The 25,404-nt window shown below is 36.5% G+C and overlaps 2 protein-coding genes across 5 annotated transcripts in view; both read left to right on the plus strand.

Annotated features, from left to right (window-relative positions):
* NSRP1 (nuclear speckle splicing regulatory protein 1) overlaps positions 1-25,404 on the plus strand; it is a 43,596-nt gene that overhangs the window by 7,372 nt on the left and 10,820 nt on the right. The window contains exon 3 of one of the 4 annotated variants that reach the window (XM_061142994.1): positions 8,426-8,635. The exons of the other annotated variants lie outside the window; for them this stretch is intronic. Within the exon in view, the coding sequence (XP_060998977.1) occupies positions 8,609-8,635 (27 nt within the window). The 5' untranslated portion in view covers positions 8,426-8,608. The remainder of the gene's footprint in view (positions 1-8,425; positions 8,636-25,404) is intronic. 4 annotated transcript variants of the gene reach the window in all.
* Positions 60-8,419, plus strand: LOC133057003 (uncharacterized). Its single transcript, XM_061142997.1, has 2 exons — positions 60-2,625; positions 2,737-8,419. The coding sequence occupies exons 1-2, from the start codon at positions 1,674-1,676 to the stop codon at positions 3,378-3,380; spliced, it is 1,596 nt and encodes a 531-aa protein (XP_060998980.1). The 5' UTR covers positions 60-1,673; the 3' UTR covers positions 3,381-8,419.

Below are 25,404 nucleotides of genomic sequence, written 5' to 3' on the forward strand. Positions count from 1 at the left end.
TAATCTTAACTATATCTAAGAAGTGTAAATAAGAGCAGCAATAAGCTGCCTTTAAAAAACTAATATAGATAATACTTTTGAAAATGATATGGCAAAATTTTGATGAAATGGGAAATTTGAAAATTCAAAATTTTGTTGATGTAAATCAGTGCCCCTTTCAGAAAACAATTTTGCAATTTGTATCAGTCCTTTAAGGGTCAGGTATGTTTAACCCACTGTATCAATCAGAAGGTGGAAGCTGTGCCAGTATTTTCCTTTCTAAAATTCTCTCCTGAGGACATGGTCAGAAATTTGTATTAAAGATTTATAGGTAAACAGAAGTCTTTATTTCAGAGTTGTTTATGATAGTAGAAACCTAGAACCAGTCCAACTTCCAACAGTGAAAGCATGGCTAAGTAAAGTGAGGTACAATGTCTGTACAAAATTGTTACGAATAAAATGAAAGGAAAAAAGAGTAAAGAAATCATTTCAGAATATTAATAGTAGTTGTCTTTGGTGGACTTACAAGTGATTTTTTTTATGCTTTTCTGTATTTTCCTGTTGAAAAATATTTTTTAAGAAAAATTTATGGTGGACTTTAAGAATTTCCTGTAAGATACTTAGCTTCCAAATCATATTAAAATATGAAAGGAAATAACACATTTAATCTGAGAAGGCATAATAAGAGAGAGTACTGGAACTATTTAAAAGCATGAAATAAGATGAAATAAGTAGAATATAAAATTGAATATATGTGGTTGTAGAAAACTGTATGCATAGATAAGCAGAAAATAAGTGAAAATTGATCTGAGGGAATTTTTTAGTGATAGTATGAGCTTTTTTCTTTTTTCAAAATTGTGTTTATTCCATTGTTATAATTTTTGAGAACAGAAGGAAATCAGTGCTTTTAAAAAAAAAAAATGTGACTATGGTTATGGGCTTCCTTGGTAGCTCAGATGGTAGAGAATCTGTCTGCAGTACAGGAGACCCACGTTCGATCCCTGGGTCAGAAAGATCCCCAGAGAAGGGAATGGCAGCCCATTCCAATATTCTTGCCTGGAGAAGGCCATGGAGTTGCAAAGAGTCAGACATGACCAAACAACTAATGCTTTCACTTTCATAGTTATATATTCCCAAAGTTAGAAACATTTGCAATTTACTGGATTACATGACATGTTTTCATTGCTTTCACTACTTCCTTTTTTAAAAATTGTGTTGAAGTATAGTAGGAAGTCGAGAAACAGGCAGATTTGGCCTTGGAGTACAGAATGAAGCAGGGTAAAGGCTAATAAGAGTTTTGTCAAGAGAACGCACTGGTCATAGCAAACACCCTCTTCCAACAACACAAGAGAAGACTCTACACATGGACATCACCAGATGGTCAACACTAAAATCAGATTGATTATATTCTTTGCAGCCAAAGATGGAGAAGCTCTATACAGTCAGCAAAAACAAGACCAGGAACTGACTGTGGCTCAGATCATGAACTCCTCATTGCCAGATTCAGACTTAAATTGAAGAACGTAGGGAAAACCACTAGACCATTCAGGTATGACCTAAATCAAATCCCTTATGACTATACAGTGGAAGTGAGAAATAGATTTAAGGGACTAGATCTGATAGACAGAGAGCCTAATGAACTATGGACGGAGGTTTGTGACATTGTACAGGAGACAGGGATCAAGACCATCCCCATGGAAAAGAAATGCAAAAAGGCAAAGTGGTTGTCTGAGGAGGCCTTACAAATAGCTGTGAAAAGAAGGGAAGTGAAAAGCAAAGGAGAAAAGGAAAGATATTCCCGTTTGAATGCAGAGTTCCAAAGAATAGCCAGGAGAGATAAGAAAGCCTTCCTCAGCTATCAATGCAAAGGAATAGAGGAAAACAATAGAATGGGAAAGACTAGAGATCTCTTCAAGAAAATTAGAGATATCAAGGGAGCATTTCATACAAAGATGGGTTCTAGAAAGGACAGAAATGGTATGGACCTAACAGAAACAGAAGATAGCAAGAAGAGGTGGCAAGAATACACAGAGGAACTGTACAGAAAAGATCTTCAAGACCCAGATAATCACAATGGTGTGATCACTCACCTAGAGCCAGACATCCTGGAATGTGAAGTCAGGTGGTCCTTAGAAAGCATCACTACGAACAAAGCTAGTGGAGGTGATGGAAATCCAGTTGAGCTATTTCAAATCCTGAAAGATGATGCTGTGAAAGTGCTACACTCAATATGCCAGCAAATTTGGAAAACTCAGCAGTGCCCACAGGACTGGAAAAGGTCAGTTTTCATTCCAATTCCAAAGAAAGGCAATGCCAGAGAATGCTCAAACTACCGCACAGTTGCACTCATCTCACACGCTAGTAAAGTAATGCTCAAAATTCTCCAAGCCAGGCTTCAGCAATACGTGAACCGTGAACTTCCAGATGTTCAAGCTGGTTTTAGAAAAGGCAGAGGAACCAGAGATCAAATCGCCAATATCCGCTGGATCATTGAAAAAGCAAGAGAGTTCCAGAAAAACATCTATTTCTGCTTTATTGACTATCCCAAAGCCTTTGACTGTGTGGATCACAATAAACTGTGGAAAATCCTGAAAGAGATGGGAATACCAGACCACCTGACCCACCTCTTGAGAAACCTGTATGCAGGTCAGGAAGCAACAGTTAGAACTGGACGTGGACCAGCAGGCTGGTTCCAAATCAGGAAAGGAGTATGTCAGGGCTATATATTGTCATCCTGCTTATTTAACTTATATGCAGAGTACATCATGAGAAACACTGGGCTGGAAGAAGCACAACCTGGAATCAAGACTGCCGGAAGAAATATCAATAACCTCAGATATGCAGATGACACCACCCTTATGGCAGAAAGTGAAGGTGAACTAAAAAGCCTCTTGATTAAAGTGAAAGAGGAGAGTGAAAAAGTTGGCTTAAAGCTCAACATTCAGAACACTAAGATCATGGCATCTGGTCCCATCACTTTATGGGAAATAGATGGGGAGAGAGTGGAAACAGTGTCAGACTTTATTTTTTGGGGCTCCAAAATCACTGCAGATGGTGACTGCAGCCATGAAATTAAAAGATGCTTACTCCTTGGAAGGAAAGTGACGACCAACCTAGATAGCATATTAAAAAGCAGAGACATTACTTTGTCAACAGAGGTCCGTCTATTCAAGGCTATGGTTTTTCCAATGGTCATGTATGGATGTGAGAGTTGGACTGTGAAGAAACCTGAGCGCCGAAAAATTGATGCTTTTGAACTATGGTATTGGAGAAGACTCTTGAGAGTCCCTTGGACTGCAAGGAGATCCAACCAGTCCATCCTAAAGGAGATCAGTCCTGGGTGTTCATTGGAAGGATTGATGCTGAAGTTGAAACTCCAGTACTTTGGCCACCTCATGTGAAGAGTTGACTCATTGGAAAAGACCCTGATGCTGGGAGGGATTAGGGACAGGAGGAGAAGGGGACAACAGAGGATGAGATGGCTGGATGGATGGACATGAGTTTGAGTAAATTCCGGGAGTTTGTGATGGACAGGGAGGCCTGGCATGCTGCGATTCATGGGGTCGCAAAGAGTTGGACACGACTAAGCAACTGAACTGAACTGATAGTTGATTTACAATGCTGTGTTAACTGCTTCTGTCCAACAGAGTGGCTCAATTACACACACACACACACACACACACACACACACACACACACGTATATTCTTTTTCATATTCTTTTCCGTTATGCTTTGTCACAGGATACTGTGCTATATACATTGTTGTTTATCCACTCTATATATGTTTGTCTCTACTAATTCCAAACTCCCATTCTTTTCCTCCCCTACTCCTCCCTCTAGGCAACCACTTTTTATATCTGTGAGTCTGTTTTTGTCTTGTAGATATGTTGATTTGTATTGTATTTTAGATTCCACATATAAGTGATGTTATGTGGTATTTGGCTTTCTGACTTTGCCTAGTGTGATAAGCTCTAGGTCCATTCACGTTGCTGCAAATGGCATTATTTCATTTTCTTCCATGGGTGAGTAGTATTTCTCTGTGTGTGTGTATGGTGTGGTGTGTGTGTGTGTATTCCACATCTTCCATGGGTGAGTAATACTCCAGTGTGTGTGTTCCACATCTTTATCCATTCATCATTTTCTTCCATGGGTGAGTAGTATTCCTGTGTGTGTGTGTGTGTGCGCATGTGTGTGTATTCCACATCTTCTTTATCCATTCATCTATTGGTGAACATTGTGGTTGTTTCCATGTCTTGCCTATTGTAAATAGTGCTGCTATGAACATAGAGGTGCTTGTATCTTTTTGAATTATTATTTTGTCTGAGTATGTGCAAAGAGGTGGGATTGCTGGATCATACGGCAACTCTTTTAGTTTTTTGAAGAATCTCCATACTGTTTTCCCACCAACAGTATGAGAAGGGTTTCCTTTTCCTTCTACAACATTTGTTACTTATAGACTTTTTAATGATGGACATTCTGGTTGGTGTGAGGTGGTACCTCGTTGTAGTTCTGATTTGCATTTCTCTAATATTTAGCACTGTTGAGTGTCTTTCTATGTGCCTACCAGTCATCTGAGTGTCTTCTTTGGGGAAATGTCTGAATAGATGTGGAATATATATATACATTCTGAAGTCTGGGAGAGTTATGCCTATTTGTCTTTCAACACTTTAATTTCAATATTTTAAAAACACTTTCTTGAATAAGTAGTCTTCATAGGTCTGTTTTTCTTAATGAAAAATGAATTTATTTTAGTTGGAAGCCTGTTTGGCTTGCTGATGGTAAAAAATGTTAGAAGTTTATTCTCTGAACATTATAATTGCATTTTTCACTGTTTATCAATCTTGAAATTTCCTATTTCTCTGGAGGTAGTCTAGTATAGTTCAAATAAAATGAGTTATATAGACATGACAAAGCATATTATTTGTGAAAATGGCAGGAAATTGGAGTTATTTTAATGATGGCTAAGAATTTTTTTCACTTTTATCATTTGCTACTAAACTGAATTCTGAGAAATTCATGATACTGAATATATTAATATGTAATAACAGTATAAGCAAAGATTTTAAGTAAATGTGTCATTTTGCCAAGAATTCATTTTTTAACCTGTTATCCATGAGTGAAATAGAAATATAAGGAAATGCAAGAAGAGAGCAAAGGGCAGCTTTAAATGATATAATTTTGTTAGGAGTGGGAGCCACAGCAAGAGAACTCTATTCTCCTTATTTTATCCTCCAGTAAGATAAGAGCGTTACAGAAGTGGCTAAGCTAATCCAGGTTAAGAAGATGAGTGAAGTAGGAGTTTTTGTTCTTTTCTAGGAAAGAAATGGAGTGTTAATCATGAATCCTCTTAGATCTAAAGTTATTTTGTGAATCTCTGGTTAAATCTATGAGTTTTTTGCCAAATTATGTTGACACATGGCTGAGGGTTTTGTTTTATTTCTATCTTCTTTGGTCTGAAATATAATTCAGAAGCACTGTTGTATTTTTCAACTCCTGAGGTTGGTTTGGTTTGTTTCTTTGCTTTAAAGTAATTTTTTTTTTAATTGGTATTCTCTATCTGGTGAGACATTCTGGCCTGGAGAATTCCATGGACTGCTTAGTCCATTGGGTCACAGAGAGCTGGACGCAACTGAGCGACTTTCATTTTCACTTCTTCACACGTTAGTTCTTTAGACATAGTTTCCTTTAGTTCATTGAAGGCTTTATTCTGTGTGTGAATCGTACTCTCTTGTTTATGTGTCTGTCTCATAATTTTGGGTTGAAAATTGAAAATTTAGAATAATAGAAAATGGCAGCTCTGCAATCAAAGCTGCCCCTGTTCCCAAGGTTTGTTGTTTGTTTGTTGATTTTTTGCTATTTTTGTTTTTTGTGTAGTGATTGTCTAGACTAATTCTTTGAGTCTGTGTTTGTTGTATGTGGCCACCAAAGTCTGCTTGGTTACATTAGTGGTCAACTAATGACTTGACAGACTTCCTTAAATACCTATAACTAATAGGTCTCCAATCTGCCTTCAGTACATAACCAGGCATTTTACAACTTTGCCTTAGCCTTCGCTTTTGCTTGTACAGAGCCTCATGTCAGTCCTCAAGATCAGTCTTGAGAGTGTAGGACCTTCTCAGGTCTTTCCTGATCATGCACAGAGGTCTGTGTATGCATGTGGTCTTCATGATCCCCAGAAAGATTTTGGAGATTTCAAAGTCCCAGTGGACTTTCTGTTCTGCTTTAAGCTTTTTGCTTAACCATAACACATTGTTTTCCCTGACTATTAAAACTGTTACCCACTGCCTCAGGCTACCCTGATATTCAACAGTTGTGTTTCATTGTTTTTGACAGATACCTCTAGGGAAAAGGCCGTTTTATAACAGCAACTCTTGTCAAGTTAAATAAAAACAGCCTTTGAGTGGCATCTTCCAGGGATCATCAGACAGTTCCAATAATTCTCTTGGATAGGGTTTTGAAAGAACCTCATTTGCCCTCTGTAGTGGCTGCCAGACTGCTGATTTTTCTGCTATGATTGTAGTCTCTTGTTTTTAGGCTACCATGGTACTAGGGAGGGGGTGATGGAAATAGGATAAGTTAAAACACCATGGAGTTCTTACCAAGATTCAGCTGTTCTTGGATAAATGCTCCCTGGACTGCTGTTAAGCTGTTGGTTAATTTCCAGAGTTCTAAAAAAGCTGATTCTAACTTTTTTTGGCCAGTGTTTTTATGCTGTTTTGGAGAAGAGAATGTTTGTTAGGTCTATACTGTGTCATTTTCAGTGACATTCCAGGTTGTCTTTTAAGCCTCTCCGATACATTTTTTGCACGCTTTAGACAAACTCATCTTACTTGTTTTAAAATCACTATTCACTTCTCATTGCTCTTAGAGACCAAAATTTTCATTTTTGACCTACAAAGTCATGCATTGTCTTGCATTCTCTTTTCTTCAGTTGTTTTTCACTGTATTGCTCTTTCCTTACTTAAAGTTGCCTTCAGTCATTTAAGTAGATTTTTGTGTCACCTTCCATTTTATAGCAGGCTTCCCAGATGGCTCAGATGGTAAAGTATCTGCCTGCAATGTCGGAGACTTGGGTTCGATCCCTGGGTTGGGAAGGTCCCCTGGAGAAGGTAATGGCAACTCCAGCATTCTTGTGTGGAGAATCCCACGGGCAGAGGAACCTGGTGGGCTACACAGTCCATGGGATCACAGAGTCAAACACGACTAACACCACAGTTTCATAATAAAAAAAACTATAGGAATTTTGATTGGAATTGCATTGAATATAGTTTAGTTTAGAAGAAAATTGCTATTTTAGTATTTTACTGTTGTCATATATGAAAATGGCATATTTCTTTATTCAGGTGTTCTATATATCCTTTAGTACAATTTTATCATTTTTTCCCGTAAAGATGACATCCATCTCTTGTTAGATTTATTTGTAGGTACCTTATAGCCCTGTTATTGTATAAGGAAACTTTTTCTAATTTATTAATTATAAAAGCTTCTGTTTTTTGTTATTGTTGATTTAATTTTAGTAAATATAGTTCTAATAGTTTGCCTCATGGTTCTTTCGTATTTCCTTTGTAGACAATCATATTGTCTATAAACAAGGATAATTTTGTCTCTTTTTAGTTCTTTAACCTCATATTTCTTGTTTCACTATGTGATTATGAGTGTTTTATTATATTGCCTGAAAACTACAATATAGAGATAAATAGAAGCAATGATAGAAACTTTGTTACATTCCTGACTTTAATGGAAATTGCTTATGAAATTTCTCAAATGTGATTTTTGCTTTAAGTTTTGGATACTATTTCTAGTTTACTAATAATTTTTATCCTAAGAGTATTAAACTTTAAACTTTATTTTTTTAGCATCAATATGAATTTATAATGTTTTAAAGTTAAATCATTTCTTGTATTCCTGTATTTTGAAATTCCTTGGTTTTTTAATTTAATTTGATTCAGTGCACTCTACTAGTTCTTTTACCAGTGACCTCCATTTCTGAAGTCTTTTGCTTAATTTCCTAATGGAGTAGTTTTTTAACATGTTCTCGTGGGGCATTATTTCCTAAATTCTTAATTGTTAAGGAATGATTGTCTGTTGTTTTTATCACCTAAATAATCTGAATGGGTGTACTATCTCTCGAATAACAATTTATTTCAAAACTTTGTAGACTTTAGTCATTTTCGCTGGGACTGAATGTTTTTATTAGAAAGTACAGTACTGTAGTTATTTTATCCCACTTCCAGTGAATTACTTTCTTATTGGCTTGGAGAGCTGGTGACTATTTTCTTTATATCCTTTAAGTTCTGTGTGTTTTGGTACAAATAATTTTGAATTACTTTCCCTGGAATACATTGTTACTTTTTACCTGAAATATTTAGCTATTTCTTTTCATAGAATTTTATTTTCATCACGTCAATACTTTTTCTGATCCATTTGCTTTTTATCTCTTTGAAGGATCATCTCTGTTTTCCATATCATCATGCATTCATTAGTTCATTCAAATATTTAGTGATTCCTGCTCTGTCCCAATGAAACACAGCAAAGCCACTGACCTTTTGGAGTTTACATTCTACTGGGAAGAGAAGAATTGATAAATGGTTAACAGATTAGTAAATTATTTGTTAGCTGTAGAAGAGAATGAGGACCAAGAGAAAGTGTAGTCAGGTAAGATGAGAGAGTTAAATAGATATTAAAAAGAGTTAAACAAATATCAGTCTTTGTCTTTTTTGCATCACGTATTTCAGTTACCTCTTTTCTGTCTTGTTTCTGATTTAATTGTTAGTTTTAGTGGTTGTTAATGGTGTGTTTTAGTCTTCATATTTTTCCTTATTTCTTCAGTCTCCATTTGCATCTTTTTTCCCTGTATGTGATCATTAACTTCTTTAATTAATGGTCTTATTTTGAAAGAGTTTGGTTGGGAAAAGCAAGAAGGAAATGGAAATGATAGAAGGAATAATGGTAGAGTTGGTGGAAATTTCCTTTTTGTTGTTGTCTTAAATGGAGATGATTTGTGCATATTTAAAAGGGAAGAAGCTAAAGGAAAAGGGAGATTTTATGCTAAAGAATCTAAGGTGTCAAGAAGTTAAGTAAATTGACTTGTGTCACACACTGAGTGCATAGATAATAGAGCTGGATTTTGATCTCAGAAGATCTGCCTGATGTGAAATGCTGGGCTGGATGAAGCACAAGCTGGAATCAAAATTGCCAGGAGAAACATCAGTAACCTTAGATACGCAGATGACACTACCCTTATGGCAGAAAGCAAAGAACAACTGAAGAGCCTTTTGATGGATGTGAAAGAGGAAAGTGAAAAAGTTGGCTTAAAACTCAACATTCTGCCTGGAAAAGTCCATGGACAGAGGAGCGTGCAGGCTGCAGTCCATGGGGTTACATGACTGAGCATGTGTGCACGAGGGTGGAGGGAGATGGGTTGGTAGCAATAAAGTGGTAGAACTGAAAAGAAAAAAAAACTCAACATTCAGAAAACTAAGATCATGGCATCCGGTTCCAACACTTCATGGCAAATAGTTGGGGAAACAATGGAAACAGTGAGAGACTTTGTTTTTTGAGGCTTCAAAATCACTGCAGGTCGTGAATGCAGCCATGGAATTAAAAGACACTTGCTTCTTGGAAGAAAAGCTATGACCAACCATGACAGCATATTAAACCCAGAGGCATTACTTGGCTGACAAAGGTTCGTCTAGTCAAAGCTATGGTTTTTCTAGAAGTCATGTGTAGATGTGAGAGTTGGGACTATAAAACTGAGCACCAAAGAACCAATGCTTTTGAACTGTGGTGTTGGAGAAGACTCTTGAGAGTCCCTTGGACAGCAAGGAGATCAAGCCAATCAATCCTAAAGGAAATCAGTCCTGAATATTCATTGGAAGGACTGATGCTGAAGCTCCAATACTTTGGCCGTCTGATGGGAAGAACTGACTCATTGGAAAAGACCCTGATGCTGGTAAAGATTGAAGGCAGGAGGAGAAGGAGACAACAGTGGATGAGATGGTTGGATGGCATCACCGTCTTGATGGACATGAGTTTGAGCAAGCTCCGGAAGTTGGTGATGGACAGGGAAGAATGGCATGCTGCAGTCTGTGGGGTCACAAAGAGTCAGACACAACTGAGTGACTGAACTAAAGTGATCTGCCTTATCCAAAGTCTGTGCTTTTAAACATGATGATTATTCCTTCTGAGAGGCAGTTTGTTTGTAATGGAATTTTAAAAGTTTGAGAGAAGCAATGGAAAAGGGGTTAGTTGGGAAATTGGCAGAGCTCAGAGACTTCAAGAGACAATTTGTTTACTGGTTGGAACAGGAACACAAGTAGCTTACCGTTGAATAGCAGTTTTTATCATGTGAAATTATACAGCTTTGCTTTCTAGTGGTTTAGGAATATTTTGGGGAGATGAGTCTATTATTCAATAAGATGGGTGTCCATTTGTCCAATTTTTTTGAACAGTCTTATTCCAAGGGTTTTCAACACTTCAAGAGGTGCATTAAGAAACTTATAAAGTGACTTTTATAACTTTTACTTATCACAGTTATTGAGTGTATTATTCACACCAAGTTTTGATGTGGCCCAGGGATTGTAAGTATTCTGTATTGTGTTACCCCCATCCATATAGATGAAATCCCTCTGAAGATGTATACAGATGAAAAACTATAATTTTGTGAGCCTTGGACTTGTTCTTTTTACACATAAACACAAAATGTGTTTTGTGCATTCTGTTTTTATTAATAGTTTTTAATAGAATGAAAATTTCAATAGTTTTTAAAAAGTATTATTTATATGTGGCAAAATGTAGACTAAAATTCTCCTACTCTTTTTTTGTAATTTTATTTATTTATTTATTTTTGGCTGTGCTGGGTCTTCTTTGCTTTGTGTGGGGTTTCTTCTAGTTGCAAGGAAGCAGGGTCTACTCTGGGAGTAGGGTCTCTTCTGTGTTGCTGTGCAAGGGCTTCTCTTTGCACTGACTTGCTTCTCTTGTTGCATAGCACAGACTCTAGGCACATTAGTTGCAGCACATGGGCTCCGTAGTTGCAGCTCACAGGCTGTCTAGAGAGTGGGCTCAGTAGTCGTGGCACATGGGCTTAGTTTGCCACAGCATGCGAGGTCTTCCTGGACCAGGGATAGAACCCATGTCGTCTGTATTGGCACATGGATTCCTATCTGCTGCACCACCAGGGAAGTCCTTCCTCTACTTTAAACTATCTGGTAGAGTGAAGATTGTATCCTTGTCTGTTTAGAACTTTACCGAGAGTCTATCATTTGAGAAAATCATGTCCCTGTCCACAGTGTCACTTGCGGTATTTGAGTCACCAGTTCAAGTTAGCATTTGTATCTGTAGCATTAATAGTGATTACATTGATTCTACCTGGTACAAGCATTTGACAAATTACTGTTTCTAATGTGGTTACACATTTACATATTATTATTTTATAAATTAATTTCTCTTTATTCTTTATAGTTCTGTAAGGATGTATGTGTGTATGTATCCAAAACTGGGTCAGAAAGAAGTGTGTGTGTGTGTGTGTGTGTGTAGCTTTTAAAAATTGTGTGTAGAGTTTAGGTTATTCATTTTCAGTATGGTTAAGGGCATTTGCTTCCCTGGCGGCTCAGACTGTAAAGAATCCACCTGCAATTCAGGAGACGTGGGTTTAATCCCTGGGTCAGGAAGCTCCCCTGGAGAAGGGCATGGCTACCCACTCCAGTATTCTTGCCTGGAGAATTCATGGACAGAGGAGCCTGGCAGACTACAGTCCATGGGGTTGCAAAGTGTTGGACAGGACTGAGCGACTAAAACACACAAGGGACATTTACAAATACTTCCTATAAAAGGAGGGTTTGAGTGTGATACGATGAGAACTACCATTATGTGCTATCCTCTCTAACACATAATGATGTGTTTATTATGTACTAAATTCCTATAAATTTGTGGGTCTGTATCCCTGACTATTCTGTTCCATTTTATTTCTTTCTCTAATCCTGCTTCAATGCCTTTTTATTTCAGTTGCTCTAGCATTATAATCTGTTTCGATTATATATAATCAAAATGTATACTGGCGTGGATTGATATATATATATATTTGATTAAATACAGTAGGACAAAGAATAAGAAAACTAATATTTATTGAGAGCTTGCTGTATATTTAGTGCTCTGTTTTATATGAATTAGCTCATGTGATCACAGTAACACTACATATTACCATATTTTATCAAGTGTAAGATACTTTGATGCTTTCTTGATGTTATCAGAAAGTGTCAATGAAAAATTTTCTTATGGTACATTATTGCTTCCTGGGAAACAGCTGTTCTTTCAAGAAGTCACCAATTTCTGAGAGGTTAAAGTGTGAAAAAATTTGTTTTTAGAATCAGTGAAATAGGTTTTCATTATCTTCACAGTGGAAGAAACAAGCAGAGTTTGTCTAAAATAGAAGATAACGTAGTTAATTGGCTTCATAGCTCATATGTTTGAGATTAAGTTTATTGTTACATTTATTAATTTTCTAAGCAATTTTGTTGATATATAACAATAGTTATTTTTGCTCTAGGTTCATGGTAAATACCTTTTTTTCAGGGAGTTGCCCTTTGCTGTAGATTTATCATCCCCACGTCATGTTTACAATTATTGGGTAGCCCTCTCTAATGGGGCCCATTTCTATAGAGGGGCATCAGATGCCCCTCCCTGAGGGAGAGTATACTTCCTGACCCTTGGCTTGTTAATGAGACTTGTTTTGACCAGTGTGGAATGTGAATTGAAGTGATAAGCTCTATCTGAGCAAAAGCTTTTGCGAGTCATCTGATTCAGTCATTCCTTTTTTTCCTGTCTGCCATAGGAACAGCATGTTGCAGACAGGGACTGCACTTTGAGTCTCAGTCCTATAGCCATTGATAGTGGACAATGTAGTATGAGCAAGAAATAAACCTTTGTGTTGTAAGCCATGAGATCTTCATGTTGTTTGTTGATGCAGAATAAATTAGTGAAAGTTGGTCAGTAACTCTGAATTGCTAGAAATTTTACTAGGCATTTGAATTGAATTTTGTCATGTTTTTTCAGTATCTGTTACTGTTATGATTATAATGATAGATTTTTCTAGAGTGAATCCACTGTTTAAATACTGGAGAAATCCTGCTTGGTCTTAGTATACTATTACTTTATATGTGCATCTGGACTTCATTTCCCCCTCCCCACCCTTTTTTTTAAATTGTGGTAAAGTATACATAGGGCTTCCCTGGTGGCTCAATGGTAAAGAATCTGCCTGCAGTTTAGGAGCCACAGGAGACGTGGGTTTGATCCCTAAGTTGGGGAGATGCATGGAGGAAAAATAGCAACCCAGTCCAGTATTCTTGCCAGGACGATCCCATGAACAGAGGAGCCTGAAAGGACTATAGTCCTTGAGGTCACAAAGAGTCAGACATGACTGAGCATGCCACCAAATATACATAACATAAAATTTACCATTTAGTTATTTTTTTAACTGGGGCATTAAATGCATTCCTGTGCAACTATCACCACTCTTCATCTTCAGAACTTCTTCATTTTTCCAAGCTGAAACTGTACCCATTAAGTAACAACTCCCCTTTTCCTCTTCTCCCCAGCTCTTGGGAACCACCATTCCACCATTTATGAACTTGACTACTTTTCTTATCTCATATAAGTGGAATCATACAGTGTTTGTCTTTTTGTGACCGACTTCACTTTGCATGGGCTTCCCTGATAGCTCAGTTGGTAAAGAATCTGCCTGCAATGCAGGAGACCCCAATTTGGTTCCTGGGTCAGGAAGATCCCCGAAGAAGGGATAGGCTACCCACTCCAGTATTCTTGGGCTTCCTTTGTAGCTGAACTGGTAAAGAATCTGCCTGCAATGTGGGAGACCTGGGTCCTTTCCCTAAGTTGGGAAGATCCCCTGGAGAAGGGAATGGCTACCCACTTCAGTATTCTGGCCTGGAGAATTCCATGGACTTTATGACCCATGGGATTGCAAAGAGTCGGACATAACTGAGCGTCTTGCACTTCACTTTTCACTTAGCATAATGTCCTCAAGTTTCATCCATGTTGTACGTGGATTGCACATGTCAGAATTTCCTTTCTTTTTAAGGCTGTATAGCATTCCATTTTGTGTATGTAACACATTTTGTTTATCCATTCATCTGTCATGGACACTTGGGTTTTTTCCAGCTTTTGACTGTTGTGAGTAATGCCACTATAACATTTGTGTACAAGTGTCTTTTGAGTCCCCACTTTCAGTTCTTTTGTGTATATACCCTAGTGAAATTGTTGGATCATATGGTAATTATATTTTTGAGGAACCACCACATTGTTTTCCACAGTGGCTGCACCATTTTACATTTCTGCCAGCAATGAACAGCAGGTTCCAGTTTCTCCACATCCTTTCCAAAACTTTCAATAGTTATTATTGATTTTTTTTTTTTTTTTTTTGATAATAGCTATTCTCATGGATTGGGCTTCCCTGGTGGCTCAGATGGTAAAGAATCTACTTGCAATGCAGGAGACCCAGGTGTGATCCCTGGGTCGGGAAGGTCCCCTGGAAAAGGGAATGGCAACGCATTCCAGTATTCTTGCCTGGAAAATTGCATGGACTGAGGAGCCTGCTGGGATGGGGTCGGAAAGAGTCAGACAGACTGAGTGACTAACACTTCATTTCATTCTCATGGTAGTGAGGTGGTATCTAATTGTGCTTTTGATTTGCATTTCCCTAATAATTGATGTTGTGGAGCATCTTTCATGTGCTTATTTTATTGCTCATGTGTAGATCTATTTTGGAGAAGTCTCTGTTGAGGTCCTTCTGCCCATTATTAAGTTGTTAAGTTGTAGGAATGTATTCTGGTTATTAGATATATGACTTGAGAATATTTTCTTCTGTTCATTGGGTTACCTTCTCACTCTGTTGATTTTGTCTGATGCACAGAATTTTGAACTTTGATGAAGCCCAGTTTATCACATTTTCTTTTAATTGTCTGTGCTTTTGGTGTCACATCCAGTAAATCATTGCCAAATCCAAGTTTTTTTTCCCAAGGGTCTTAACTCTTCAGTGTAGGTTTTTGATCAGTTTTAGCTAATTTTTGTGTATGTTATAAGGTAAGTATTTGCTGTTAAGTCACACTGGCTTGTAGTTTTCTTATTCTGTTCTTATCTGATATTGGTGTAGCTCTCCATCTTTTTTTTTCTTTTCTATAACAGTGCTCTCCAGTTGTAATATGGAGACCCCTGGGTGTTCTCAAGATCCTTTCTTGAGGTCTGCAAAGTCAAAACTATTTTCATAGCAGTACTAAGACATTAATTTGCCTTTTTTACTCTCATTTTCTTCTTAATGTGCAGTGGAGTTTCCCAGATATTCAGTACATGTGGATTGCAACAAATTGAAGACAGAGCAGTATGAGAAAACCCAACAGTCTTCAGTTAAATAGACTTGTAAAGATAATAAAGCACTGCCACTCTCCTTACTAAATTTTTTGTAAACTAGTTATTTTTCATGAGACTATTTTGAGTATGAAATGGGTTTATTGTTATTTTTTGATGAATTAATAAATATTTAAAATTTTCTGTTTTACTTTCTAATATGGTAAATATTAATAGGTATAACTCACATAAACAAGTTCTTTGGGTCCCCAATAATTTTGAGTGTAAAATGTGTCCTGAGACCAAAACATATGATAACCTCTGCTTTAGAACAGTTAACAGAAAATATATTCCTTTAAAATGTTTTAAAATACACAGTAATATTTTGCATTTGGTCCTTAACTATTTATTTCAGTTTCTTCCTTTTTTGATCTATTTCAGTTTCTACATTTTCAGCCAATTTTGGTTATTTGTATTTTCCGAAAATAATCATTCATTTTTCTAGGAATTCAAATTATATTTGTAGAAGATTTTAATAATAAAATACTTACTAAAAATCTTTTCTGAACTTGGAATTATGTCTCCTCCCCCTGCCCCCTATTTGCTATTTTTCTCTTTTTTCCCTTGATCAGACCTGGGGAAAGTTTGCCTATTATATTACCTTTTACAAGAATTAGCTTTCTGATTATTGGTATTCAATTATCTTTTAGTTCTATTTTGTTCTCTGTTATTTCCATACAGTCTTTGTTCTTGTCTGTTCTTTCTTACACTCTTTAGTTGAACATCTTTTTTGTTTCCTAAAACATTTATTAATGGCTATAAATTTTTCCATAGTCCTGCTTTACTTGCCATAGATTTTGTTATTTGCTTACCCTCGTTGTATATTTTTTAACAAGGAGCTTATAATTTTTATTTTGATTCTCTCTTTTTTTAACTCAAGAATCATTTAGAATTGTAACTTCCAGGTATCTGGTTTTTTCCTTTCCGTTTGCTGTTACTGATGCTAATGCATTTTGCCTGTGAACATGTCCATGTGAGAATGGTCCATGTGAGACTTCTGCTTTTTGTAATGTTTTGACATTTCCTTCATGGCTTAATACAGGTTTTGTGACTGAACCAGGTATATTTCAAGTGAAAATATTTTTGTTTTCTTTAAAGTACTGCACACACTTGTACTGTAATAAATACTTATAAATGTATATATGAATATATATTCACGTTCATGTGTATAGTCATACATTCAATTATTTAATAGACACAAGCAAGTTGCCATCTGTCATGACAATCTTTTTGAATTTTTTTGAAGTGTGACTACCTTTAGGTGGGGCTTGTACTCTTTGGTTAGCTGTGGTTTCTGCTAGTCCCTACTGATTACTATAGGCTGCATCTCTCAGGCTCCAGAGTGAGTTTCCATTCCCTGTCCAAACTTAACTGTATTGTTCAAGTCTGTACCCTTTCTCACTTGTCTATTCGACATTTTTCTGAGGATGGTATGGTAGTTTACCACGATGGTTACAGATTGCTGGTTTCTCTTTCTAAATAAATTTTATACATTTGAAACTATGTTAATTTTGTAAAGACTCATTAGTATCTTCTTGGGTTGTTCCATTTTTGCCTTGACTTAAGATTTGTTTAAATTAATATTGCTCTGTTCTTCCTTTTTTTAGCCTATTTGTGCTGTGTCTCTCATCATCTCTTTTATTTTCAGCTTTTCTGAATTCATCCATTCATTTGTTACTTTTTTTTGTATCTCTTGGATATAGCAGTGTTTTGTCCTTGTCTTTTAAATAGGTGATTGTGATGTGATGTTTTAAATAGGTGTTTGTCATTTTGTATTTCTCGTTTACCATGCTTTCTTATTAGTCTTACTTATTTCTTATTTTTTCTTCTGTTTGTTGGATTAAGATTTTGTTGCTGTGGCGATGGTGGCTGTTCATTTTACCTCCAAGAGTTTCACATTCTTTTAAGTTTCAGCACAATAATTAAACTTATATTACTCTAATGGTGATTAGAATATTCACATTCTCTCTCAATCAAAACCCTTAGCAAGTTTTTCCCTCCTTCTATTCTCTCTTTTTCTGCTAGGTTGATTGCATCTGAAATTTTAGTAGGTTTTTTTTTTTTTTTTTTTTAACCATTCATGCATTGTTGATTTCTGCACCCTACTTCTTTGTACTTCCAGTGGTATTTTCTCAAGGAATTCTTTTAGAGAGTATCTGTGGGTGATAATCTTTAAATCCTTGCAGATCTACAGATGTCTTTATTTTGCCTTTACTCTTGAAAGATAGTTTGGCTACGTACAGAATTTCAAATTCAAAATTATTTTCCTTCCAAAGTTTAAAATAATACTATGTTTTCCTTTTATCTCCACTATTTCCAAGTGGAGGGCCCTGGTATCAGTCTGATTCTTTGTAAGTAAGCAATCATGCTCAGCTTCTTTCCCAGGTGTTGTTAGGATTTTTCTCTTTATCCTTGGTGTTGTAAACTTTGAGCAGTCGTGTGTTCACTTAAAGGCAGAAATGAAATCTTTTAATATGCCTTTTCCAAAAAAGGCAGAATGTAACGTGGGTCGCCTGCACTGCTGCTTCTAATTCAGAAGCGCCAGTTAATTCGTCTTTGTCTTGTGCTATCTGTACCCTTTACATCAGAACCTGTAGTACACTGGGAACCATGCCCCTCTTTTCTGGCATTCAACCTCTGGGCAGTTTTGGTTTCTAGTCTTCTGTCTTCCTCAAGTTCCCAGTCCGTTGACAGTATCCTTTCTTATTTTCTAGCATGATTATGGATTTCTTTACTGTCACTCTGTGGGTTTGGAGGAGGAGGAGGCTGCAGCATGTGTTAATCTGCCACTTTAAACCAGGAACTTTGCATTGCTTTCCTAACTCTGACATCTTGAGCAAATTGTTTAATCGCTTAGTTTTAGTTCCATATTTAAAAAAAAAAAATCTCTATAATATCTAAATATTTATTTTAAGGACCAAAAGTACCTTCAGTGCCTAGCACATTGCATTCACAGAATAGAAGTATCATAAACAGTAGCTGTGAGTGCGTGCTTGGTCGCCTGTTGTTACTGACTCTGCGACACTGTGAACTGAAGCCCTCTAGGCTTCTCTGTCCGTGGGCTTCTCCAGGCAAAAGTACTGGAGTGGATTGCCATGCCCTGCACCAGGGGGTCTTCCCGACATTCCGGGATTGAACCTATGTCTCTTGAGTCTCTTGTGTTGGCAAGCGGGTTCTTTACGATTAGTACCACCTGGGAAGCCCAAATGGTAGCTGTATTGCTACAATAAAAATAATATCTTCTTTGTGTGCAATAACTGTCGTCATTAATCACTAGTCATCTGAATGTTTCTTGTGCTGTCTCCATCCCACTTTGTGGTAGACTGTTGAATTTGGTAGCTTGGCTTTTTCGAGACTTTTTAATGGAATCTTGATCTTCATTTTGGGTTGTGGCCTTTAACTCAGAATCATTATATTAGAAAAGCTTTTTATAAAAAAAGGCAGTAATAACCATAATTATATCTTCACATTGTTTGATTTCTATACAATCTCATTGCACCCTTTTTAGTCATCATTTTTAACTGACAATTTCTGATTAGAAAATGGTAAAAGCTTTACTTCTGAATTTGCTATTAAATAACAGAATTAGCATTCTGTTTTTCTAAAACCATATGCATCTTTGTCATTCACCGACAGGCTTTGATATTGCCTGTTCTAGCTTCACCATAAAAACCATTAAAAAAAAGTTTTTTCTTTATTTTCCTGTTGTGTTTCAGTGTGTGTAGTCAGACAAAAAGCAATAACCCCCCATCTCATTCTTGGATTTATCAAAAACTGAAAATAAAATAGATCAGATCACTTTCTGAAACAAAATTACTTTATTAGTTTAGTAATAATTTGAGGCTACTTTAAAGATAAGAAGCAGCATTTGGGAGGAGATTCATTTCCTGCCTTTGGGTTTTATCTGTAAGAACTACATCTTCAATGTCAAGAGATTGTGTATGTATAACTGAACTCTAATAAAGGCTGTGCTGGGGATACTGCACACCTGCCTCGGTCATTATGATCGTATATTAGGTGCCAAACTGTTGCTTGTCTTGAAAAAAATACATTACCAAGTGTATTTCATTAAAATTTGGCCTGTGTGGGGAGGAGGATTACAAGACCTTCAACTATTGATTATAAATGTGCTGGTTATTACCAACAGGGTTAATGGTGTTCCTTTGGAAAAATAAGTGGAATAAATTGTAGTTTTCCTTTTATTGGTAAATTAAGCAATAATTGGAAGAGATGTTATTAATTATAATAAATTTTTATTAGTACTAAATCTTACAAAATGTTTTTCTACCACTGTTTTTGACTGATGCAACATAGGATATTGAGAATCATGTTTGAGTTTGTTTTTTCCCTTTAATCCTTACTTTATGCTATATATGAATATTAAAGAACTATTCTTTTCCTTATGAGGAGTCCAGAATTATGCTTTTATATATATTCCTTTTATGCTTATCCCACTTTTTGCTTTTCATCACAGAGAAATTATCACATATAAAAAAAGAAATTATCATATGAAATAATATTTTTACTTCAGAACAGCATACTTTATGACATTTTCTTCTCTATCTCTGTATGCTTATGCACATGTGTGTTTGTCTTTGGGGAACTGTGACATCTCTGACAAGGAAAGAACTATCATGCATGTAGTAAGATTCATTTTGAAGCAGAATTGTTAGCCATACTTCTCATTTCAAGGCACATTGACATTATCAGCCTGCAGAGACTCTTTTACTTTATCAGTTTTCCTCTTCGTTCCCTCTCCTGTTCCCTTTTAAATATACTCTGATATTTGATATATATATGCTTGAATATGTATGTATCCTTTTGTATTGTTGTGGCCGGGTGGAGGGGGGGCGGGGAGCTGGTCATTGGTGTTGTTGGCCATGCTCTGTGGCTTGCAGAATCTCAGTTCTCCCCGACCAAGGATTGAAGTGATCACACCAATGAAGGCGCAGAATCCTAACCACTAGGCCACCAGGGAACTCCCTGGACAGTTTAAATCAAGGCCAGGATCAACTATGTCAGATATTTCTGAGAGGTCAGATAAGCTAAATGCCCGAAGTATTGTTTAGGCTTAACACCAAAGGTTTTATAGAGAATAATTTCACTGGAGTGGTAGGGATAGAGGCCAGGTTATGCTGGGGTTGAGGAATGACTGTGGATAGAGGCAACAAGGGTAGACTTTTGGCTCTAAAGGGATGCTAGGATTCTTAAGGTGCCTGTTTGGGTCAGGGGGAGAGGGATCTTTGTTTTCTTACAGGAGAGATTTGAGCCTGGGTTCTGGCCCACTTAAGGGTTTTTAGGTTTTGTGAGACAGTTGTAGGAGTTTTTTTGGGTTTTTTTGATGTTTCTCTTTGAAGATACCAACATCATAGATATCACTCAAAAAGGGAAAAGATAAAGCCATAGAGGAAAGATGTTTGCAACCATAAAAACAAAAGATTGTTGTCCAGACTAAACCAAGAACTCTCAACAAAGCATTAAGGAAAAACAAAAGATCCCAAATAGAAAAATGTACAAAAGACACAAATAGGTTTTTCACAGCAAAGGAAACTTTAGCTGACTAATAAATACATGAAAAGATGTTCAGCCTTGTTAATGATAAGGTAAATGCAAAATAAAATCATTTTATGTCCATAAAATTGCCTAAAGAATAAGATGTTCCATAATATAAAATGTTCCCAAGGATAGAGTAGTAGGAATTTATGTACTGTAAATGGGAGTGTGAATTGTTTAGACTACTTGAGAGAATAATTTGTCAATATTTATTGAAATTGAAGATAATCCTACAATGTAGCAGTCCTGCTCCTAAATAGTTGCACATGTGTGTCAGGACACACTCGATGAGGTTAATAGCTTCTTTGCAGAAAAGGGAAACCCAGATGTTCATCAGCAGAGGAGTGGATGCTAGTTCATATTCTGTAAAATAAAGCAACATCGTTTAGAGATGTAAACTGGAGGAGGTAAACTATTCCTCTACCCTACTAGAGACCAGCTGGGACTGACGTAAGATAGATTAGCAGGAGGATAGAATAGGAAATTCTATTACATGTATATGAGAGCCTTCACAAGAAAAAATAAAAACCCAAAGAAGTGAATAGATTAAGCACTTATATAGTAGGTTAACAAAGGGAGCAATTGTGGAGAAGTAAAATTTGGAGCAGACTAAAGAAAGAGTTAAACAAACAAGATCTATTTGTACAGCTTTCTCCTGGCCTTGACTCCCCTATCTCTGGTGATAAGAATGTTTCTAACTCCTAGTATAGGGAAGGCACCTTTCCCATGTGAATTTTCTTTCCTGCTTTAGGGGAAAAAGGAAGGTCAGAGTGTCCTTGCACCTGCTGTTTCTCAAGTGTCTTTAACTCAAAATATTGGAATGTCAAAGCAGCCTATTTTCAGGTAGCATGTCCTGAGCACCTTCAGTATGTAGCAAAACTAAAGTAAGGAGACTCTAAACAAAATTCAGAGTAGAAAGAGTAGGAGGTGAGATTAGGGAAGGATGTATAGGGATTTCTTAGGCTGGATAATGAATTCACAGATGTTATTTTTTGTACATAAAATTTTTCATAATAGTTTTGAAAGGTGGCAGTGATCTGTAATGTGTGTACAGGGCCTTGACAAAGACTAAGAGGTTTAAAAAGAGATGAGCCTGGATATAGTTGGTAGAGAAAGAAGATAGACTTGACTAGTGAAAAAGAAGAATTGGTAGGTAGCATTAGGGCCCAATTACAATTAGAAAATAAGAAATTATATTTTCTTATATAATAAGTGCTCAGCAGGCCTAAATATAGACAATACATGGTTGGATTGATTTGGGACTGGGTTTGTCAAATGAGTGCAGAAGATAGGCAGTATAGCAAAGAAGTTAAGATTATTGGCAAGAATAGTTGACGATTTCCTATAAAGATTCTAATAGAAAATGAAATTATTTTATCCATAAAATCAAAGAAAAGATACAGTGGAAATAAGTGATCAGGAGAACTACTGTATTTCTTCAAATCTAAAACATTGTAGGTTGCACGGTTATTTTATGTGAAAGTGTTAGTCGCTCAGTTGTGCCCAACTCTTTGTGATTCCATGGACTGTAGCCTGAGAGGCTCCTCTGTCCTGGGGTTTCCCAGGCAAGGATACTGGAGTGGGCAGCCATTCCTTTCTCCAGGGGATCTTCCTGACCCAGGGATCAAACCCAAGTCTCCTGCTTTGCAGACAGATTGTTTATCTTCTGAGCCACCAGGTACCACTAAAAGAACAGTATCAAATATGAGTCTCTCTTGTCACTTAGAATTGTAATTGTGTATTTAGTACGTGATACAGTATTGAAGAGTTCTTTTAGTCTTAATTAGGTACAGATTTTTAAAGTTAGGTTATTCTTAAACATACATAAAAAGCAAAATATAAGTGAAGTTAGTTGGTTAAGGAATTTCTAAAGCTATTTCAAATCTAGAGTCTCTTTTGGACTCACTTTTTCACTCAGATTTTGTATTTCCACACTATCATTCTCTCTGGCATTAAACCCGATGGTTTTAAGGAGGGTATTTGGAGGTGGTGAAGTAATAACCCCAAGTGGGAATCAAAAGTAAATTATCTCTACAAAATTGCATGATTTTAAGAAACGCAGCATGAATACTCAGTGATGCTCATTCTACAAGTTTTGATGCTGATACTTTTAATATTTACACACGCAGGCAGTATTATCAGCTAAGGTATTAAGAATACCTCTGGTTCAGTAGTAATTAGATGGCACCACTGATCGTAAGCTATGTCCAATGTCAGCAGTGTTAAAACGTGAAGTAATGCACATCTTATGTTCAGTGAAATTTGGTAGAAGGGTAGTAGTGGTTATCAGGTGGGTTGCCCAAGTTTATAGTTTCAGAGCTGAGTCAGTTGAAGATGATGACAAGAGTGACCATGAGAGAGGGTGGCTGAAGTAGAGAGGAAACCATCAGTAAATTGTACTCAGATATGATACGACTTAAAGGGAAACTTAAAAACCTTTTAAAACATAACTGGAGATGAGGAAAACCAGGTCAGTATTTGTGGCATGGGTTATCTGGGATGATGATGGCATGCCAGAGAGATGGCATGATGTTCCTCAGTAGAGAGGAAGACTGAGCTCAAGTAATAAAGGGTTCATAAACTGAGAGAAGAGGGGGATAAGTGTAGCATAGTCATGTAGTATGAACTTCATAGGAACAGGGATTTTTACCTACAGTATATGAAACTAGAATCAGGAGGACACACAGCTTCCTAATCTGAAGTACAGGGTGTGTGAGCCGTGAGCAGCTTCAAAAGAAAGATGTCTTAAGAGAAAAGCCAGTTTTTAGTCAAGGAAGTAAAAGAAAAATTCATCATAGAGGATGAGAATGTGGGGTTTGTAAAGGACTCAGTGGGAAGGTTTGAGTCAAGAAGCAGTGTGGCCATCGAATGAAAGGAGGTGGTTATTGGGTGGCTTCTTGAGTAGTGAACAAGGACTAACATGGGTGTAGCCTTAAAGTTTCCCCATACCATTAAATATTGTTGAAAGCAGATTTTTAATGGGCTAGAGAACTTTTTGTTGAAGAGTATACAGTTACTTAACCAATCTTCTTTTGTTGAAGGTGCAAAAGAAGCCCATTCATTTAGTAGTTCCTTGCTGTCATCTCCCATCATCCAATGTTGACTACAGCATCACAGCAGAGGACTCCCTCAAAAAGAGAAGAGTTCTTTCTAATCTCATGCTTTGGGGCAATGTATTTTCATTTATAGTTGCTAGTAAAATCACTCTCAGTTCTAGAATGCTCATTTCTAGCTATGCCTCGGCTCCCATGGCTTGTGAAGGATTCAAATGTATTCATCCACCATTTCCCTGTGTTTTGGTGTCCTGACTATGAAGCCTTAAGGAATCTTAACACACAAAGAAAACATGTACACCTTTTAAATATTCGACAGACTGTTTTTCTATTTCAGTTGTTGCAAATTGAATCATACTGTACTATGACTTCATGTAAATTCCAATTTCATATTTATTCACACTGATAAACATAAAGTGGAACATAGTGTACATGCTTTTTTGGTGAACACTTTGGTTTAATTGTAATACTCCAAGGGAAAAAAACCTATAGCTACTATTTTCACATAACTTAAATTTTCATTTGTTTAAATATAAGCATTTCTTTTGCCCACTATTCTTAAATATTAGCATAGTATTAATAATAATAATGGTAGTAATGATAGCTAATATTTATTGAGCTCTTCTTTAAGCCAGATACTTGCAAAGAACTTTTTACATATTATCTCATTTAATCCTCAAAACCACCTTGTGAGGTGGGTACCACTGTAGATGAGTAACATGCCTGAAATAACACAGCTAGTAAGAGAGAACAGTTTGAAAGTCAGATTCCTGAGCTTACACTTGTGACCATTATTCTGCACTTCCTCCTTTAGGAACTCTTAAATTTAGAGGCTGACATGTTGGCAGTTATTATATATCTTAGTTTTGTTTTATTCATAGGGCACATGTATGAAATCTGTTTCTTTTCTTGCTGAATTCAGTAAGATGAAACCTTCCCTGACTTATGCAGGAGAACCTTTTTCATTTTTATCTTCTCTTACATATCCTTTTTCATGGAAACCAGACTAAATTTGTTTTAACATTTGTATTAGTATTGTAATTTAAGAATATCTCTTAAAACCTAGAAAGACTTGACCTTTAAAATATAAAGTCTTATTGATCCTGCATTTAATTTTACCATCTCTAATACGAATCTGAACTAGAGTTTCTTACGTTTGTTATATAGAAGATTTTAAAATGTTATTTAATACATGCACTGATTTTTATATAGAATCACTGTTACTGAAACAAGTTTTATTGCTGCTGTTTTCAGTTTTTTATCTGTTTTTAAACAAGTTGTTGGCATTTCAGCCATCACCATTAATAATTTTAAGTTCCTTTAGCTGGAAGACAGAGATGAACTTCAAAAGAAGATAGTCTTCCCTGAGTTTTTCAGCTTAGTTTCAGTTACTTCTTTATCCAC

This window comes from Dama dama, chromosome 5 (assembly GCF_033118175.1).
Source record: "Dama dama isolate Ldn47 chromosome 5, ASM3311817v1, whole genome shotgun sequence".
In the NCBI taxonomy this organism is placed as follows: domain Eukaryota; kingdom Metazoa; phylum Chordata; class Mammalia; order Artiodactyla; family Cervidae; genus Dama; species Dama dama.

What these genes read in the sequence shown, in the direction of transcription:
- LOC133057003 (XM_061142997.1), top strand. Translation starts at nt 1,674, where the DNA reads ATGGAAAAGAAATGCAAAAAGGCAAAGTGGTTGTCTGAGGAGGCCTTA. An exon ending in CTTGAGAAACCTGTATGCAG is followed by an intron (nt 2,626 to 2,736) that starts GTCAGGAAGCAA and finishes ACTTATATGCAG; the next exon opens with AGTACATCATGAGAAACACT.